At 47.1% G+C, this 20,925-nt stretch overlaps 1 protein-coding gene and 1 long non-coding RNA gene across 14 annotated transcripts in view; both read right to left on the bottom strand.

Annotated features, from left to right (window-relative positions):
• Nucleotides 1–1,000, bottom strand: part of SGSM1 (small G protein signaling modulator 1) — an 80,279-nt gene extending 79,279 nt beyond the window's left edge. For 3 of the 5 annotated variants that reach the window (XM_072802979.1, XM_072802983.1, XM_072802984.1), the window contains exons 1-2: nucleotides 906–1,000; nucleotides 758–801 (exon numbers count right to left, since the gene is read on the bottom strand). In XM_072802979.1, the coding sequence (XP_072659080.1) occupies nucleotides 758–801; nucleotides 906–924 (63 nt within the window). In that variant the 5' untranslated portion in view covers nucleotides 925–1,000. Of the gene's footprint in view, nucleotides 1–757; nucleotides 853–897 lie in introns of those variants that run through there. The other 2 variants (XM_072802981.1, XM_072802982.1) reach the window with 2 other exon arrangements.
• A 14,156-nt stretch (nucleotides 1,001–15,156) lies between these two features.
• LOC140619513 (uncharacterized) overlaps nucleotides 15,157–20,925 on the bottom strand; it is a 28,356-nt gene continuing 22,587 nt past the window's right edge. For 7 of the 9 annotated variants that reach the window (XR_012019392.1, XR_012019387.1, XR_012019393.1 and 4 more), the window contains one exon: nucleotides 15,157–19,462. This is a non-coding gene — a long non-coding RNA (uncharacterized lncRNA). Of the gene's footprint in view, nucleotides 19,806–20,925 lie in introns of all 9 variants that reach the window. The other 2 variants (XR_012019391.1, XR_012019394.1) reach the window with 2 other exon arrangements.

Here is a 20,925-nt window from a genome sequence, read left to right as displayed (position 1 = left end):
CCCTCTTCGGGAAGTCCAGGGCTATTCACGAAAGGCTAGACTGGGCTCCCAGCTGGCCCCAAGGAGAGTGAAGGGGGCAGAGGGGCAGGTGAACCCTGCCTGATTCGCACCCTACTGCGGGTCGGGGGTGGGGAGGGGTGGGTGAGGGGAACTCGCCTGCCGAGACGCCCTGGCACAGGCCCACAGATGGTGTAACCCAATGACCAGGGACTTTCGGGGAGGGAGTCCCCAAGCTCCTGGGGGCGGTTCTAAGGACTGAGAATTGTGGGGAAGGGGAGATGGGGGCTGTTATCCCAAAGTGAACCGTTCCCTTTTGCCGAAGTCTGGTCCTCCTCCTGCAGCCCTACCCAGCCCCTCACCTCCCAGTAAGTCCAGTCAGCCCCCAGGTGCTTGCCTCACCTTAATGAGACCCACCCACCTGCTCCTCCACCAGAGGGGGTCCTACCCAGACACACCCGGGTGTGCCCCCTATCTGGGGCGGCCCTCCCGCTGCGTCCGCCCCTACACACAGCAGGAAAACATCGAGCCCCCCCCCGTACCTGAGGCCCCCACCCCCAAACTCACCCGCCTCCAGTCCTGCAGGAGGCCAATCCCTCCCCAGGTGAGCCCCACGGCTCAGGTGGCCGCCCCGCTGCCACGGGCCACCACCCCTTTGGAGACCCTTGCCCCGGGGGAGCTTCGGCGGCTCCCTCCCCAGGGTCGCGCCCCCGGCCCCCCCCACCGCATCCCCCCCCCCCCCCCCCCCCCCGGCACCTACCTCCTTCTTGACAGTGCGCAGCAGCCTCTGCCGCGTGTCCGCCTCTGTGGGACGAGACGGGGGGACGGCGGGTCAGCCGAGCGCTGGGGGCGGGGGCACGGGCCGCCCTCCCGCCGCCCCCGCGCCCCGCGCCCGCTCACCCGCTTACCCGCGGGGCCCGAGGCCATGGCCGCGCGCGCTGCGTTCCCGTCCGGGCGGCGGCGGCGGCGCTCGCTGGCTCGCGGGCTCGGCTGCAGCAGCCGCGGCGGGGCGGGGCGGGGCGGGGCCGAGGGCCGGTGACGTCAGGGCCCCCCGCGCGGCCGCCCCGCCCCGCCCCGCCCCGCCCCTCCCGAGCCGCCGCCGCGCGCCCGGGCGCCCAGCGGGAGGGTCCTCCGGGCCGCGCGCACGCCCCAGGCCTCGCCCGGCCAGCGCCCCGCCCCCGCGGGCAGCCCCGCCCACCACGCGCGGCGCCGCAGGTCCCACCCTCTGCCGGGCGGGCCGGGGCGGGCCGGGGCGGGGCTGCGTCCCTTCCTGGAGGTCCGCCCGGTGCCAGGCTGGAGGCGGCCGCGGGAGGGAGTCGGCGGGACTGTCACTGACGCTCTCTGGGCCTCAGTGTTCTCATCTCTACAATGGACAGAATATGGGACGCCCGGGTTGCTCAGCGGTTGGGCACCTGCCTTCCGCTGGGGGCGTGATCCTGCGATATTACGAGATAGCTGCTACATTATTATTAATCATTCGTATTATTGTTATTATTGAGAATCTTGTTCTTTGGTCTTTCTGTTGACTCTCACTCGAGATTTATTCATTTGTTTGAGAAGTAGGATTTGAATAACTGCTTAGCAAGGCTTTATATTCATCATCTCTAAATCTTTTGTTGGGGCTGTGCCTTTCTAGAGAACTCTGGACACTGAATGTGAAGGTACGAAACCAGAAATCGGTTTTTTGGTTAAATTCTTTCTGTGGGATTTCTCTGTTCTTATCAATAGTTTAACTTCAACCCCCAGACCTATGTAAGAGATTTTCATGTTAGGCTCTTCAATCTCTTGTCCTTGAAATACCGAGTCTTTTGGCAGAGATTCTTAAGTGTCCCAGAGTACCCAAAAGATGAGTGACTCCCTATCAGTCATTTCCACCTTTCCCCCTCATTTTGGCCACTGAAGATTTGCTTAATGTATTTCTCTGATTTATGTTTATCTCATGTTTGTACTAATAATGTTGGACCTAATGTTTATCCTTTCTTCTTTTATACATACACACACTCACAAGACTATTCTGGACTTTGGTTCAGGGGCCATTTATGGCTGAGGCTTAGTCATACCAATTCCCTTTCTTTTTTTTTTTTTTAATTTTTTTTTTTTTATGATAGTCACACACAGAGAGAGAGAGAGAGGCAGAGAGACATAGGCAGAGGGAGAAGCAGGCTCCATGCACTGGGAGCCCGATGTGGGATTCGATCCCGGGTCTCCAGGATCGCGTCCTGGGCCAAAGGCAGGCGCTAAACCGCTGCGCCACCCAGGGTTCCCCCAATTCCCTTTCATTCTTGATCTCTCTCCCTATTACTATCACTCATCTCCTGCCACTTTAGCTCAAGTCCTAGACTTGCTCATGACTGAAATGAAAGCTGGAGTTTTTGAATAAAGAAAAGGAAATGCCAAATGAAAGAAATCTGATAAAATTAGAAAAGAGGAGAATCCCTCTGACCACTGATACATATATTTGTATATATGTATATGTATGTGTGTGTGTGTGCTTGTCAGAGAAATGATACACATGGTCTGTATGTATTATATATGCGCGTATATATTTCAGTGGTATTATGGAAACTCAAGAATTTCATTGCTAAAATAATTTTCTATGCCAAGTGAATACCTATTTGCATTCGTTTTCATAATTATTTCTATAATTGGTTCCACAAGTAAATGCAGAAAGAGCTGCATAGGCTTACTCCTCCTACCACCTGCTTAGTACAGATATACAGAGAAGGCAATAATACATATTTAAATTATTCTTCTTGGGGATCCCTGGGTGGCTCAGGGGTTTAGCGCCTGCCTTTGGCCCAGGGCCCGATCCTGGAGTCCCGGGATTGAGTCCCACGTCGGGCTCCCTGCATGGAGCCTGCTTCTCCCTCCTCCTGTGTCTCTGCCTCTCTCTCTCTCTATGTCTATTATAAATAAAAAAATAAATCTTTAATGAATAAATAAATTCTTATTTTCTAACAAATCGTATAATCACAATATTGGAATGATAGCTCACTTAGTATTCTGTTCCTGCATTCCAACACCCGGGTTCTTTCACAGAAAATAGATGCTCTCGCGCAGCCCCGGTGGCTCAGCGGGTTAGCGCCGCCTACAGCCCAGGGCGTGATCCCGGAGGACGTCAGGCTCCCTGCATGGAGCCTGCTTCTCCCTCTGCCTTTGTCTCTGCCTCTCTCTCTCTCTCTCCTCTCTGTGTATTCTCATGAATAAATAAATAAAATCTTAAAAAAGAAAAGAAAATAGATGCTCTCTGAGAATTAAATGGTCAAATATAGAGAGGTAGATGGCTAATTGTAAGTGCTATTTGAATAAATTTGCATATGAAAGGACCTCAAAAAACTTCTGTTTTTTTATTATTTTATTTATTTATGATAGTTACAGAGAGAGAGAGAGAGGCAGAGACACAGGCAGAGGGAGAAGCAGGCTCCATGCACCGGGAGCCCGACGTGGGATTCGATCCCGGGTCTCCAGGATCGCGCCCTGGGCCAAAGGCAGGCGCCAAACCGCTGCGTCACCCAGGGATCCCTCAAAAAACTTCTGTTAAGAAAAATCTATAAATCATTTTATCTGAGATGACTCCCTTTCTGTACTCATGCCAGCATCTCTGGAATCAAAACAAAAGTTCCAAAGTTTTCAATAAGATCTTCCTTCTTAGTTCTCAATCAATTGGTTATCCAGTTAGTAAGTTATCTGTTTTATATGGAAGGATTTCCATATTTTGTGGATGTAATTCTTAGGACCTGATCAAAATACAGAAGAAGAAGGGGAATGGAAAAGATATTTAGCTGGGAAGGAAAAAAGAAAGAAGAAGAAAGAAAGAAAAGAGAAAAATAGAAAATTTGGATCAGTAAAGATGCTGAATTAGATAAATATGTTAGAAATTCTAGGTCATTAAAATATACTGTGTTACTAGAGCTAGAGGCTTTGATTGGTCTCGTTCTTTGGAAATTCCAGTCACATGGAAGAAAATCTCCACTTAAATGTCCCTAGAACAGATACTGACGAGGGTGTAGACTGATGCTATCAACATATATTAAATGAGTAATATTCCCTTACTTTAGGAACTCCCCAGAATTATTAACCCCCTCCACATACACACGAGTTTCATTTTTCTTCATTGTGTTCTAGACCCATGTTCTTTTTATGAGAATTATAGAAGATTGGAATGAAGAATAAACAAAGAAGCTACAGGTTGAAATATTATATTCTAGGTTCAGATACAAAGAATCTAATTTCTTTTACTTTTATTGGAGCTCAATTTGCCAACATACAGCATAACACGCAGCGCTCGTCTCAGAAGCGGGCCCCGTGCGTAGAAGGGAGCGACTCCCGTGGTGGGGTCGCCAGCGCCTCGCCCTTCCTGCTCCTCGTCCGCACTGGCCCGGTGGGCCGACCTGCTGCCTTGACTCAGCGCTTCTGGGGGGTGCCTGGGCGGGGCCACCTGCTGCTCCGGGCTCCTCCCGGGGCCCCGCCCCTCCGCGGCCCCGCCCCTCCGCGGCCCCGCCCCTCCGCGGCCCCGCCCCCGCCGGACCCTCGCCCCTTCCACGGCCCCGCCCCCTCCGCCGCCACGCCGCGTGCACCAAGCTCTTTCCCAGCGCAACCGCCGTCTTCATCATCTCCGCCGCCTCCTGGCCGTTGCCGGCGCCCCGCAGCCTCCGATGGGGCAGCCTCCAGCCCCTGCCCCGCGCGCCGCCTGCTTAAGGGGCTGGACCCCTGGACCCTGAGGTCACCAGCCCAGCGGACTGAGTCACCCAGGTACCCCAGGAGCTTAACCCTCGGATTAGTGGTTTTAAGAGCTATGAAAGATGTTGCGTTAACGTGGATGGTTACTAATTTCTCAGCCTTCTAAGGAATCTGTAAGGATTAGGCATCTGAAGGTGAAGTGAGAAGTGCTTAAGCTACTTCATGAAACCTCTCATCCAGTATTTTGAAAATCCCTTTTCTCTCTTAGGTAGACATCTTCTGTTAATTAAGCAAACGTGTCACTTAAACTACAAAACAGTCACGCTTGCCGATATCTTAGAATACCTAGAGGACGTGATTTTCAGGAGTTACAGTTAGGATATTTGGATGTAAATTTTAGGGCATCTAGGGCCAAGTGTATTTTACTTATTTTTAATTAAAATCCAAGAGACATGTAGCGTATTATTTGCTTGAGAGGCAGAGTTTACTGATTCATCAGTGTATACGACAAGGACTCAGGAGTACATCATGGGCCCTCCTTCTGCCCATCACCCAGTCACCCCATCCCCCAACCCACTTCCCCTGCAGCAACCCTCAGTTTACGTCCTATAGTTGAGAGTCTCTTCTGGTTTGTCTCCCTCCCTGGTTTTGTCTTGTTTTGTTTTTCCCTCCCTTTAGGGCCAAGGATATTTTAGAGACATTTTTGTAATCATTACTTCTGCCAATTTAAATCACTTTATATCAGATATGAGTCAAAAGCAATTGCTCTGTAAGGGCACCAAATGTTTTTCTTAAGTAAGTTGCTGTTAATAACTTGTTGCTTTTACATAATTGATTTTCTGCCCCTTGAGGAGACTATCCCTAGAGTATTTGGGTGCACAGCTGAGTGAGCTCAAAATAATCCTTTAAAAACTTTACTTTGGAAATGTACGTCCCCTCTGGGTTCCTGGGTTTTTGAAGGACTGAGGTTACATACACCAGGACAATTCTACAAGTCATGATCTATATTTCCACTTATTTCCCAGGATCACATTTGTGCCAGTACCACCTGTCTGGATGGCCACGGCTGTGTAGTACAACCTGAAATCTGGCACTGTGATGCCCCCAGCTGTGGTCTTCGTTTTGAATAGTCCCCTGGCTCTTCGGGGTCTTTTCGGTTCCACACTAAACCTAAAATGGTTTGTTCCAACTCTCTGAAGAAAGTCCATGGTATTTTGATAGGGATTGCATGAAATGTGTAAATTGCCCTGGGTAGCATGGACATTTTCACAATATTAATTCTTCCTATCTATGAGCACGGAAAATTTTTCCATCTCTTTATGCCTTCCTCGATATCTTTCAGGAACGTTCTGTGGTGTTTAGGTTACAGATCCTTTACCTCTTTGGTTAGGTTTATTCCTAGGTAGCTTATGCTTTGGGGTGCAATTGTAAATGGGATTGACTCCTTAATTTTCGAGGCTCTTCTAACAACAACCTGTCAGTCAACAGCTCCTTCTATGTCCATTAATTTCCCAGGATCTCCTGTGGAAACAACAAAAGGAAGAACGAGCAGACAACCTGGGGACACCTGCCCTGGAAAACGGGTGAAAATATTTACCATCTTCCATAGCAAGAACTTGACCCATCAGCGGAGATCCCAGAGGGTAACATGAAAATTGATTCATTAAATAGCCTCAAGAAATCTTGTCCTAGGGCCACCTGGGTGTTTCTGTCAGCTAAGTTTCTGCCTCTAGGTTTTCAGCTCTGGTCATGACCTCAAGGTCATCAGATTCACCCATATTCAGCATGGAGCCTGCTTCGTATTCTCTCTTCCTTTCCCTCTGCCCGTCTCCTCCTTACACTTGCTCTTTTGCTCTATCCACACACACAAAACAGAATCTTTATTCAGTTTTGCTCGGGGTGCCATTGTTAAGACAAACCTCCTAAGCCGTATTCTTTATGTTTCATGTGTCCACATCTTAATTTAAAAGGTCAGTCATTAGTTTGTGGCCAAAATCGTGAAATGGCATTGAGAACTCTAATTTGGTCAGATTTAATGGGAGGGGTTGTGAAGCTAACATTTGGACATACTAGTCCGTGTTAAATATTAGCAAAATGTTTTCTGTTTTTACATTTTCTTACTGGAGTTCAATTTGCCAGCATATAGCATAACACCTAGTGCTCATCCCGCCAAGTGCCCCCATCAGTGCCCATCACCGGGTCACCCCAACCACCCGCCCACCTCCCCTTCCACTACCCCTTGTTCAGTTCCCAGAGTTCGGTGTGTGTCCTGTTTTGTCACCCTCACTGATATTTTCCCTCCTTTTCTCCATTCCCTTTATTCCCTTTCACCAGTTTTTATATTCCCCAAATGAATGAGACCATATCAAGTTTGTCCTTTACCGATGGACTTATTTTACTCAGCATAAGTCCCTCCAGGTCCGTCCGCGTCGGAGCAAATGGTGGGTATTTGTCGTTTCTCATGGCTGAGTAATATTCCATTGTAGCCGTGGATCACATCTTCTTATCCATTCATCTCTCGATGGACCCCGAGGCTCCTTCCACAGTTTGGCTATGGTGGACATTGCTGCCATAAACATCGGGGTGCAGGTGTCCCCACATTTCACCGCATCTGCACCTTTGGGGTAAATCCCCAGCAGTGCAATTGCTGGGCTATAGGGAAGATCTGTTTTTAACTCTTTGAGGAACCTCCATCCACACAGGTTTCCAGAGTGGCTGCACCAGTTCACATTCCCACCTACAGTGCAAGAGGGATCCCGTTTGTCCGCATCCTCTCCAACATTTGTGGTTTCCTGTCTTGTGACTTTTCCCCATTCCCACTGGTGTGAGGTGGTATCTCATGGGGGTTTGGATCGGTAGTTCCCTGATGGCCAGCGATGCGGGGCATGTTCTCATGTGCTTGTTGGCTGTGTCTCTGTCTTCCCTTGTGAGATTTCTGTTCGTGTCTTTTTTTTTTAAAAAGGAAGTTTTATTGGTTCTTTTTTTTAATTTTTATTTATTTATGATAGTCACACACACAGAGAGAGAGGCAGTGACATAGGCAGAGGGAGAAGCAGGCTCCATGCACCGGGAGCCCAACGTGGGATTCGATCCCGGGTCTCCTGGATCGCGCCCTGGGCCAAAGGCAGGCGCCAAACTGCCGCGCCACCCAATGATCCCTTCGTGTCTTTTGCCCGTTTCACGATCGGATTGTTGGTTTCTTTGCTCTTGAGTTGAATGCGTTCTTTATAGATCTTGGACACTAGCCCTTTGTCTGAGAGGTCGTTGGCAAGTATCTTCTCCCGTTCTGTAGGTTGTCTTTTACTCTTGTGGACTGTTTCTTTTGCTGTACAGGAGCTTTCGATCTGGGTGAAGTCCCAATACTTCGTTGTTGCTTTTGTTTCTCTTGCCCTCATGGATGTATGTTGTGAGATGTTGCTGTGGCCAAGTTGAAAAAGGGTGTTGCCTCTGTTCGCCTCTAGGATTTGGATGGATTCTTGTCTCACATTTAGATCTTTCATCCTTTTTGAGTTTATCTCTGTGTGTGGTGGCAGAGAATGGTCTAGGTTCCTCTTCTGCATGTGGATGTCCAATGTTCCCAGCACCATTTATTGAAGAGACTGTCTTTTTTCCAGGGATCGTCTTTCCTGCTTTCTCGAAGATTAGTTGACCATAAAGTTGAGGGTTCACTTCTGGATTTGCTATTCGGTTCCATTGATCTATGGGTCTGTTTTTGTGCCACTACCACACTGTCTTGATGGCCACGGCTGTGTAGTACAACCTGAAATCTGGCATTGTTTTGCCCCCAGCTGTGGTCTTCGTTTTGAATAGTACCCTGGCTCTTCGGGGTCCTTTCCGGTTCCATACTTGAATCTTAAGATGGTTTGTTCCAGATCTCTGAAGAAAGTCATGGCATTTTGATAGGGATTGCATGAAATGTGTAAATTGCCCTGGGTAGCATGGACATTTTCACAATATTAATTCTTCCTATCTATGAGCATGGAATATTTTTCCTTCTCTTTATGCCTTCCTCGATTTCTTTCAGGAACTTTCTGTGGTGTTTAGGTTACAGATCCTTTACCTCTTTGGTTAGGTTTATTCCTAGATAGCTTATGCTTTTGGGTGCAATTGGAAATGAGATTGACTCCTTAATTTTCGAGGCTCTTCTAACAGCAACCGGTCAACAGCTCTTTCTATGTCCACTTATTTCCTAGGTTCTACTGTGGAAACGCCGGAACAAGAACCGTGTAGACAACGTGAGGTCTCCCACCCTGGAACGTGGGTGAAAATACCTAATATAACATCCCCTGTGGCACACACCGAAGTTGGAACAGTCCGTGCTGTCATTAGAAGGTGACATGAAAATTCATTCGTTAAATAGCCTCAAGAAGTCTTGTCCAGGGGGCACCTGGGTGTTTCTCTCCGCTAAGTTTCTGCCTCTGGTTTTCAGCTCTGGTCATGACCTCAGGGTCATCAGATTCACCCATATTCAGCATGGAGCCTGCTTCGTACTCTCTCTTCCTTTCCCTCTGCCCCTCTCCTCCTTACACTTGCTGTTTTGCTCTCTCCACACACACACACACAAAGGAATCCTTATTCAGTTTTGCTCTGGGTGCCATAGTAAAGACAGGCCTCCTAAGCCGTGTTCTTTATGTTTCACGTGTCCACATCTTAATTTAAAAGGTCAGTCATTAGTCTGTGGCCAAAGTAGTAAAATCGCATTGAGAACTCTAATTTGGTCAGATTTAGTGGGAGGGCTTGTGAGGCTAACAACATTTGGACGTACTAGTCCGTGTTAAATATTAGCAAAATGTTTTCTTTTTTTAAACTTTTTTATGGCTGTTCAATTTGCCGGCAAATTGAACGCTATACCATAACACCCAGTGCTCATTCCGCCAAGTGCGACCCGCGCCCCCGCCTCGGGCCCCCCCCCCCCCCGCCGCATCAGTGCCCATCACTCGGTCGCCCCAACTGCCAGCCCAACCTCCCCTTCCACTACCCCTTGTTCAGTTCCCAGAGTTCGGTGTGTCTCCTGTTTTGTCACCCTCACTGATACTTTCACTCATTTTTTCCATTCCCTTTATTCCCTTTCACTGGTTTTTATATTCCCCAAAGGAATGAGACCATATAAAGTGTGTCCTCTTCCGATGGACTTACTTCACTCAGCATAAGTCCCTGCAGGTCCGTCCACGTCGGAGCAAATGGGGGGTCTTTGTCATCTCTCGTGGCTCAGTAATAATATCATTGTAGCCATGGACCCCATCTTCTTTATCCATTCATCTCTTGATGGACCCCGAGGCTCTTCCCACAGTTTGCCTATTGTGGACATTGCTGCTATGAACATCGGGGTGCAGGTGTCCCCGCATTCCACCGCATCTGCACCTTTGGGGTGAATCCCCAGCAGTGCAATTGCTGGGCCGTAGGGAAGATCTGTTTTTAACTCTTTGAGGAACCTTCATCCACACGGTTTTCCGGAGTGGCTGCACCAGTTCACATTCCCACCTACAGTGCAAGAGGGTTCCCCTTTGTCCGCATCCTCTCCAACATTTGTGGTTTCCTGTCTTGTGACTTTTCCCCATTCCCACTGGTGTGAGGTGGTATCTCATCATGGGGGTTTGGATTGGTAGTTCCCTGATGGCCAGCGATGCGGGGCGTGTTCTCCTGTGCTTGTTGGCCATGTCCGTGTCTTCCTCTGTGAGATTTCTGTTCGGGTCTTTTGCCTGTTTCACGATCGGATTGTTTGTTCCTTTGCTCTTGAGTTGAATATGTTCTTTATAGATCTTGGACACTAGCCCTTTGTCTGAGAGGTCGTTTGCAAGGATCTTCTCCCGTTCTGTAGGTTGTCTTTTACTTTTGTGGACTGTTTCTTTTGCTGTGCAGGAGCTTTCGATCTGGGTGAAGTCCCAGTACTTCGTTGTTGCTCTTGTTTCTCTTGCCCTCGCAGATGTATTTTGCGAGACATGCTGTGGCCAAGTTGAAAAAGGGTGTTGCCCGCGTTCACCTTGAGGATTGGGTTGGATTTTTGTCTTACATTTAGATCTTTCATCCTTTTTGAGTTTATCTTTGTGTGTGGTGTCAGAGAATCATCCGTTTTCCTTCTTCTGCATGTGGATGTCCAATTTCCCCAGCACCATTTATTGAAGAGACGGTCTTTTCTCCAGTGCGTAGTCTTTCCTGCTTTGTCGCATATTAGTTGACCGTAAAGTTGAGGGTCCACTTCTTTATTCACTGTTCGGTTCCATTGATCTATGGGTCGTTTTTGTGTCAGTACCACACTGTCTTGATGGCCACGGCTTTGTAGTACAACCTGAAATCTGGCATTGTGATGTCCCCAGCTGTGGTCTTCGTTTTTAATAGTCCCCTGGCTCTTCAGGGTCTTTTCCAGTTCCACACAGATCTTAAGATGGTTTGTTCCAACTCCCTGAAGAAAGTCCATGGTACCTTGATAGGGATCGCATGAAATGTGTAAGTTGCCCTGGGTCGCGTGGACATTTTCACAATATTCGTTCTTCCAACCCTCATGAGCACGGAGTATTTTTCCATCTCTTCGTACCTTTCTCCATTTCCTTCAGGAGCGTTCTGTAGTGTTTAGGGTATAGATCCTTCACTTCTTTGGTTAGGTTTCTTCCTAGGTATCTTATGCTTTTGGGTGCAATTGTAAATGGGATTGACTCCTTAATATGAGGCTCTTCTAACAGCAACCTGTCAACAGCTCTTTCTATGTCCCCTTATTTCCCAGGTTCTACTGTGCAAACGCTGGAACGAGAACCGTGTAGACAACCTGGGGACACCCGCCCTGGAATGTGGGTGAAAATACTAATTTAACATCCCCTGTGGCACACCCAGAAGTTGGAACCTTCCGTGGTGTCATTAGAAGGTGACATGAAAATTCATTCGTTAAATAGCTTCAAGAAATCTTGTCCAGGGGGCACCTGTGTGTTTCTGTCAGCTACGTTTCTGCCTCCTGGTTTTCAGCTCTGGTCGTGACCTCAGGGTCATCAGATTCACCCATATTCAGCATGGAGCCTGCTTCGTACTCTCTCTTCCTTTCCCTCTGTCCCTCTCCTCCTTACATTTGCTCTTTTGCTCCCTCCACACACACACAAAAAGAATCATTACTCAATTTTGCTCAAGGTGCCATACTAAAGACAAATATACTAAGCCATATTCTTTTGTTTCATGTGTGAAAATCTTAATTTAAAAGGTCAGTCATTAGTTTGTGTCCAAAGTAGTGAAATCGCATTGAGAACTCTAATTTGGTCAGATTTAATGGGAAGTGTTGTGAAGTTAACATTTGGACATATTAGTCCGTGTTTAATATTAGCAAATAAAACTCTTACTGTGTTTTAATTAAATAGACCATATTCTTGACATTAAGGTTAGGTTGATATCATAATGCTGCATATACTATAAAAATTAACCCATCACTGTATCGTTTGGCACAAAACGTCCACAGTTATTCTCACCAACATCAGTGTGGAGCGTTTATTACAAAAAAAAAAAAAAAAAAAACGGTGTAGCGATATTATTATCATCGACGTCGACCACTTCTATTAAGGACTGCTCTGCATTAGGGTGTGTTTTGACATATGCATAATATTCTGTAACCCAGGACCCTGGGATCATGACCCGAGCCAAAGGGAGATGCTCAACCGAAGGAACCACCCTGCTGACCACATTATTACGGCTTTTAAATTCGGGTGAAGATGACCCACAAGGTTACATCTGTTTCATGTGTACCACCTATGATTTGCACTTGTGTTTATTGAAACTGCACTCACCCCAAGCATAGATTCTTTGGGTCCGCATAGAGCACTATTACCATTCCATTGATCATATTCCCTATGCTGGACCTTTCACCCTGTGACTGCTTTGATATACATGTGGAAGCCTGCCCTCTCCGTTCTTTTTCACAACTATGGCTATTTGTAAATGGTACACGTTCGGTATTTAAATCTCTCCCATAATGGATGATTTTGATGATAACAGATTAATGAATAAAAACAACAGAGTAATAGACTAAATAAGAACAGATTGAAGGATTGCCCAACATTGCACAAGCCCACCCTCTTTTGACGGTTGAAATCAAGTGCAAAACCATACAAGAGACATGACAGCATATGTGGATCTACAGAGGCAGAAATGGTTTTGGAAGAGGTCAAGAAGGTAGGAACATGGAGCTGGGCTTCACAACGAGCTCTACGAGCGAAGGGAACCCATCATTGGAATCGATGTGCCCATCAGTTCTCTTTTACACTGATTATTTCATGATACTTAAAGTTGCCATTGCCTTTTTAAAAAAGTTTTTACTTATTTGAGAGAGACAGAGAGACAGCAAGAGAGAGCATATGCAAGGGAGAAGGGCAGAGGGAAGGGGAGAAGCACAACCCCGCTGAGCAGGGTGCCCAAAGAGGAGATGGATCCCAGACCCTGGGACCTTGGCCTGAGCTGAAGGTTTTTCCTCATCCACCAATGACGGCCTAGCAGTAGCCTCATTACCATGCAGGCTTCCCCTGTATGGATATAAACACTGATCTCACTAATACCTGAGCACCACAACCAATGCACTGATATTCTGTGTCCTCCTAGATCTTTCCAAGGCTGTGGCGTCTGAGTTTGAAGAATCCTTGAAAGACTCTCCACCCACTTCTATGGTAAGCCTGCCCCATTTTACCTGTATTAGAAATGTTGCTCTCTTGGTTTTCCTCTTTTTGAAGGGAATACACATATGGTAAGGAACAGTATATTTTTTTGGTGTAAGTACCATCTTGGTGGGGTGTTGGGAGGGGAGGATATAAACTGTGCAGTAGGGGACATTTGCTCAGAAGCACTTTTCCGCCTTGAATTCTGAATTTGGAATTGCTGCTTCAGTCAACTTGGGAGATCTATCTCCCAGGAAAAGCTCATGCTTTCTCCCTGGGTGCAATCTGTGCTTCCTTTGGGGGCCTTTGACTTTACGACACTTGTTCATTTGGTGTTCAATACTCACCAGAGAATCAATGACAAAGTACACACATGAACTGATCCCCATCTTCTCCTCTCTTGTGTAACTGCAGGTCGTCTCAGAAAGCAGCGAAACTGGTGTGTATTCTGGAATCAGTCTCTTGCTTAGGAAAATCTCTAAATAGTAAGGCAGATGGGGCAACCTTGCTGTCCTCACACCCAGACACCCTTGCTGTCCAGGCACCCAGATTCCATGTTCCTGAGGCTTGGGAGTGTGTGAGATAGCTTTCCCAGGTGAGAAAAGAGGTCCGTGTTTCTACACTCCTAGGAAGCCAATGTATTCTCTGTGCGTGGAGTGGCTGTGAGTGCAACAGGCTTGGGAGAGGTGACTTGTTGACTCTATGCAGTGTGTGAGAGTGTGAGTGTGAGTGTGTGCTTGTGTGTGAGAGAGAGACAGAAGGATAGTGAGACAGAGAGAGAGGATAGAGACAGATAGTGACACAGAGAAATACAGAGAAAGTGAGAAGGAGAAAGAGTGAGGTAGACTTCCCAGTAGATATGTCCCACTGACACCACAAGATGGACTCAGTCGACATTCTTAAAAAAATAACAAAAAAACAGAACCTCCTCACACGGTACATCTTAGAGTCCTAAGACCGTGGGTGGCCCAACAGTGCAGATCGGCCCATGCTTGCTAACCTAGTGCCTCAGGTCCTCTCTAGTCCTCCATTCGTAATGAGCAACAGTCCCAAAATTACTCTTATTTTCTTCATGCTTTTACTTATTTATTTGAGAGAAAGGGAGCAGAAGAGGTGAGAGGGGCAGAGGGAGGGTGAGAGAAACAGACCATTTGCTGAGAAGGGAGCCCCAAACTAGCCTCAATTCCAGGTCCCAGACAGCCTGACCTGAGCTGAAGGCAGACTCCTAAATGACCGAGCAACTCAGGAATCTCTACCTGAGTTATTCTTGAGCAGCATGATGAATGTACTGATGGATTCTCTGTGTCCTTCTAGTTTCATCCTTGGATTCATTCCTCATAACAAAATTCATGGAAAACATCAGTGAGGAAGAACAAATCAGTATCATCAAGGTGAGCTTCAGTATCGTTAACGGAGGAATGAATGTCGCTTTCTTGGTTTCTTTCCACACAAATTCTGATGAAAATCAGACAGTGGCTCTCTGAGGTGAAATACATAATCTTCCTCTTGAGAAAAGTGCTGAGTGGTTGCCCCTTGCCAACCGTTACCTTATTTCAGAGGATGTTTACCATTGGCAACACCAAGGCTGGAAATAAACAGCGAGATGGGGTACATTCCCTCAGCAATGGTTTCTCCTGCTTGGTTGAGTGATCCTGTAGTCAGCATCTGAATGAGCTGGAGAGACACATCCTTCAGGAAAAGCAGCTTCCTCCAGGTGTCCTGTCATTTATTTGGGCACCAGTGTGTCAAACATGATGTCCCATCTGGCTTCCTTAAGTTTTTGAGAGCAGTAAAATCAGTGCAGAGTAAGAGGGAGCTGAGCCTCATGGTGTTCTCTCTTCTGAACCTGCAGGTGGCCTCAGAACTAGTGACAGCGGTACGTACCCTGAAGCAGTCTCTTCCTGTCTTTAGTCAGGAGCGCCAATCTGATCCTGGGTCCTCACTGGAATGAAAATCACAGGTGTAGTGAACTAAACAAAAACCCAAACCAGAAAACGGGTCTTCCAGGTGGAGACCCATGGACATGTTTTCACAAGCAAAGGGGTAGCATTCAGGTAAGGAGTTTGTGTCCAGAGAGATAGAGGGAAGTAGAGATACATGGACGCCAGGGCTCAGTGAGTTCAGCAACTCAAAAACTGGGATCCACTTCTGGGTTGGCAAGGTCCCTGCTCAGCATGTCTGGGGTGTGGGGCCCCACACTAAACCAGTACCTACCTAGGCTCTAGCCTGCATCAGGAAGGAAAAGTGTGAGCTCCTGAAGAGGATGAGGTGTGCCCCTATCTGACTATGACCAGCCCATGTGTATGGGGTCCTCTCCTCTGCTTAGAAGCAGCCCCTGCTGGGATTCCTCTAGGACCCGAGTGCAGACCTTCCTGTCTGAGTGATGCCAGGACCTCTTGTAGTGCCTGCCTCATGGATAGGAGCCCAGAGACCAACGGAAATGAAGTCCGGTCAGGCCAGCAAATTCCACTGCAGGAACCCCTAGGGCAGGGAGGTCACAGCTTCCTCATTTTTGGATCCTAGACCTGAGCTATCCAAAGAGGCAGCCGATAGCCAGACATGCCTGCATATGTTGAAATTCCTTACAGTCAATGACGTTACACATTCCATCCCTCATCATACCAACCACAGTGCCAGAGCCCAGTAGAGCATGTTGAAAACACAGATCATTTCCATCATCATGAATGGCTCTCCTGGGCAGCTGCTCTGAGTCTGGCATAGTGGCTGCACATGGACCCCATCTAACCTAGCGGGTGTCCACCACCCATCACAGGTGGGTCCAGGTGGATCCGTGTCCACGTGAGAGCTATCATGATCTTGTGGAAATGGGGAAATGCCAGGTGAAGGGGCATCCTCTCTCTCTCAAGGAAGGTTTGCCACTGTGGTCAATGTCTTGGTGAAGGGTTCTAACTCCCAAGAGCCCAGGGAAGGTCTGAGGATCCCAAGGAAGAGCAGGTGTTGACAGGTGTTCCAAAGTGGCCTCAGTTGGAATAGCAGGAACACGGGGCCTCACTGTCTAATCACCTCATCCTCGTGTTTGTATCTCTAAAGATTGGGCGGTGGAGAATATTGAGGATGAAATTCCTGAAGAGGAAGAAACCTCAGGTCTGGAAGCACAATGAGGCGGGAATCAACAGGAGGGGGTCCCTGGTGCAGTTGGAGTATACCTGCTACTTTGTAGACTGAGTGGGCGGGATGAAATAAAGACGACGATGTATAGGAATGCGATTGTTTTGTTTTTCATTTACTTGTTTACTTATTTGAGAGAGGAAGAGGAGAATGGGAAGGGCAGAGGGAGAGGGATATTCAGACCCCGCACTGAACAGGGAGCCTGATACAGGCCTGATCCTAGGGTTCTGGTAATGATCCAAGCTGCAGTCAGACACTTAACCTACTGAGCCACGAAGGTGCTCTTCTCTGGTCTATTCCATCATAAACAGTAGGGTATTTGGATAAAATAGTAGGAAGAATTCTGCCCTGGGATTGGATTGTGCAGTTGGTCATATTCTTCTTTTTATTTGATGGTCATTCTCTGCAGACCAGCTCTGACTCCCTTTGTCAGTGGCAAGCATCAAAGCCCTTGTTGATGTTTGGTTAGCACCTCTTGGGAATAGAGCAGGAGACCTTTTGGTTCGGGTTATTGCCTTTGGTCTTGGATGGAGCCAATCTCTTGATACACAGCTGTGCCACGCCCATCTGAACTTGCACACAGACTACTTCCGTGGGAGCCAGTCGCTGGTACAGCCGGGGCCCCACTCCCTCTGCACCTACAGGTCACACAGTAGCAATGCTGGGCTACCCTCAGTTCTGCCCAGAGGGTGGAAGTGCACTCTAGGGATGGGCATCCCTGAAATGGTCCCTCTCAGCACCTCCTCCCGGGTCCAGCAGAAGTGAGGTGGGAGGGGTGCCGGGAGCACAGTTCCCTCCTCCCCTCCTTGCACAATCCTCAGTCCTGGGACAAGAATAAAATCTGCACTTGCCTCTGTGTGAGAAGGGATCGAGTGCAGCCAGCCAAGGCCTTCACTGGTGCAGGGAATCTAGAGGAATCTGTGAAAGCTGCTGGGCTGCCGGCACACGCTTGCGCTCAAGGTCCTGCAGAACTAGTCTCCTGGTCTGACCAGGCCCAGGACACAGGCCCTAGGCAGGGAGGCGAGCATTTCTGCTCCTGTCTGATCTCACTGCTATAGCCACACAGTGCTGGGCCTGCTCCCCACGTCAAGGGTTGGCCCAGCCTAGGACATTCCCTCATGCCTGCCTGGAGCCCATGGCCCAGTCCTTCCAGGGATCAGGGCAGATGCTGGCTCAAGCTGGTATTGAGGAGGCCTCACCTGCTGTACAAACCCCATCAGCCCACTTTTAAGCTAAGGGAAATTGGGCAACATAGTTTACCTCTAGCATCACATTCATCTCCTCTATGGGCTACGACATGTATGGGCTGTTCCAAAAATTCAGTGTGTCCCAGATTTAGGAGTCTCATGGTTTGTCTCCCTCTCTAATTTTTCCCACTCAATCCCCCTCCTTTCCCTCATTATCTTGTTCCTATTTCTTATATTCCAGGAGGAGACCACTTGATGGCATGAGCACTGGTTGTTACATTATATGTTGGCAAACTGAATTTACCTAAGCATAAATAAAAATGTTTAAAAAAGAATAAAGGTTAAGTTTGTCTCAAGTACCTAGGATCACCCCACGCACAAAGCAGTCACATTATAAGCCCAGTGGGATATCACTCTCAGGGCCACATGCAACCCCAAACCATAGGCCCCCAGGCCCATTGCACCTACTCCAGCATTGCCTGGATTGGCTCTTTGATCAACTGATTAAGGAGGGGAGCCCTAGGCTCTGAGACTGTGGTCTCCTTGTTGCCCTCAAAAGCCATACAAAATTTGGAAGGACAGAAAAGCAGGACACCTCATTTACCCAGAAAAACACCCCTTTTGAGGTTCTTATGTTCCTGAGGTTCCAAGCATCTCCCTGTGTCATTTCACTCCATTCGGTAGAAGGTTCTTGCTCATCATTTAATGTCCAAGTTACCTACTGAGGGGAACTGGGTGGCTCATTCAGGGAAGCATCTGACTCTTGATTTCAGCTCAGCACATTCTCTCAGGAGCCTGAGATCCAGCCCCTCGTGGGATTCCTCACTGGGCATGAAACCTTCCTAGGATTCTCTGCCTCCCTCTTCCTCAGCCCATTCATATCCAAATTGGCCTTCCCTCAATCAAACTATATTAAAAATAATAAACATGAACTGCAATAAAAATTTTTTTAATGAAAATAAATAAATCAGGCTCAATGACTGATTCTTCCAGTTGTTTACCACCTGCTTGTCTGCCGACTTTGTCTTGTTTTCATTTTCATTCACCTTTTGCCTTCATTCTTTAAAGCTATCTTTCCTGAACATAACATCCTAGGCTCAGAGGTGTTTTCCTTCTATACTTTGTGTCACCATTGCAGTGTCTTCTGACCTCTGTTTTCTGAGAAGTCACGGGCCTTGGAATTCGTATTCTGTTAGGTTGAACGTGTCCTTTTCCTCTGCTTTCAAGGTTTTTCTTCCTCTTTGCCAGCAGATTGGTTACAATGTGTCAGGAGGAGGGTTTTCAGAGCTTTGTAGATCTGAGTCACATATTTGTGAAATTTTCAGCCATTTTGCCCCCATACCTTCTTCTACACCAACTGTTTTTTTTTTAATTTTTATTTATTTATGATAGTCACACACACACAGAGAGAGAGAGGCAGTGACATAGGCAGAGGGAGAAGCAGGCTCCATGCACCGGGAGCCCGACGCGGGATTCGATCCCGGGTCTCCAGGATCGCGCCCTGGGCCAAAGGCAGGTGCTAAACCGCTGCGCCACCCAGGGATCCCCACCAACTGCTTTCCTACAGGAACTCCATGCTGTGGAACTTAGCACTTTTGATGTATCCTAGGCATGCATGTTTAAGTTCCTATCAATTTTTGTTCAGTCTTTTCGCACTCCTCTCATGATAGTACGATTTCTCTTGTTCTGTTTACACGTCCACTGTCTACTTTGTTTCTTCATCAGATTGCTGAGCCTATCCAGTGAATTTTCATCCTGGATAGTGCGTGTCAAGTTTCAAAATTTCCACTTGGTCTTCTGACAGCAAGATGTCCACAGCTCTTTCTATGGTAACGAGTTTTCCAGTGTCTACAATCAAAAACCTTAGGTGAAAAATGTTTATGGATCTCTGTAGATACAAAACTGGACCAAACTACTTCACGCTTGAGGAAAAACCAAAATACAACCAGCAAAGGAGTCGATTGAAAGTAACCAGGAAATTCATTCCTTTAGTTGATTCAAGAAAACTTATTCCAGGGGCACAGGTTTGGTTCATTCAGGTATGTGACTGCCTCCTGGTTTCATCTCAGAGTTCATACCTCAGGTCATCAGATTATCCTAGGTTGGACTCCATGCTTAGGATGGAGCCTGCTTAGTATTCTCTCTCCCTTTTCCTCTACTGCTCTCCCCCTTACACTTTCTCTTTTGCTTTCTTTACAAAAAAAAAAAAAAGAATCATTCTTTTACTGTGCTCAGGATACCATACTAAACACAAAAATACAAATCTATATTATTTACATTTTATATGTGAAATTCATAATTTAAATGGTCAGTCAGTAGTTTATGCCAAAATAGTAAAACTGCTTTTACCACTCAAATTTGGTCAAATTAAAAGGTAGGGGTTGTGAAGCTAACATTTGGACACTAGTCTGTGTACAGTATTAACAACATAAAATCACTGATTATGTTTTAATAAGGAGACCTTATTATTGAGATTAGGATTAGACTGGTGTCATAAGGCAGCATATAATATAAAAATTTCCATATCACCCTATCCCTTGGCACATATTTTCCACGATCATACATGCCTGCATTAGTGTGGAATTTTTATCACAAAGAACAAACCAGTGTAGAGACATTATTATCAATGAAGTTGACCACATATATTAAGGACTGCTCTGTGTTATGCATCTGACTGTTTTGACAAATACATAATATTATGTATCCAAGGACCCTGGGATCATGATATGAGCCCAAAGTAGATGCCCAACTAAAGGAATGAGCCTTGTGCCCACATTACTACTGTTTTTTTAAATTGAAATCGAGATGGTACACAAGGTTACATTAGTCTCAGGTGTACCACATATGGATTCGATACTTGTATAGGGTAATACTGTGCTCATCACAAGTGTAGATACCATGTGTCCCCATAGAGCACTATTACAATTCCACTGATCATATTCCCTATGCTGTACGTTTGATCTCCGTGATTTTTTTAATGCATAATGAGAAACCTGTCCCTCCTACTCTGCTTCACAGCTATGGCTATTGGTAAATGGTATACTTTGAGTATTTAAACCTCTCCCGGATGGAATATTTTCACCAAACTGATTACCGGTGCACCTGGGTGGCTCAGTGGTTGAGCGTCTGCCTTTGGCTCAGGTTATGGTCCCATGGGCCTGGGATCGAGTTCTGCATCGGGTTCCCCACAGGGAGCCTGATTCACCCTCTGCCTATGTCTCTGCCTCTATGTCTCTCATGAATACATAAACCTTAAAAAAAAAACCTGTTAGTGAATAAATAAAATAGAGCACTAGACTAAATAGAACAAA

The sequence above is a fragment of the Canis lupus genome, chromosome 27, assembly GCF_048164855.1.
Source record: "Canis lupus baileyi chromosome 27, mCanLup2.hap1, whole genome shotgun sequence".
Taxonomy (NCBI): domain Eukaryota; kingdom Metazoa; phylum Chordata; class Mammalia; order Carnivora; family Canidae; genus Canis; species Canis lupus.
This window is presented reverse-complemented; position numbering and strand designations above follow the sequence as displayed.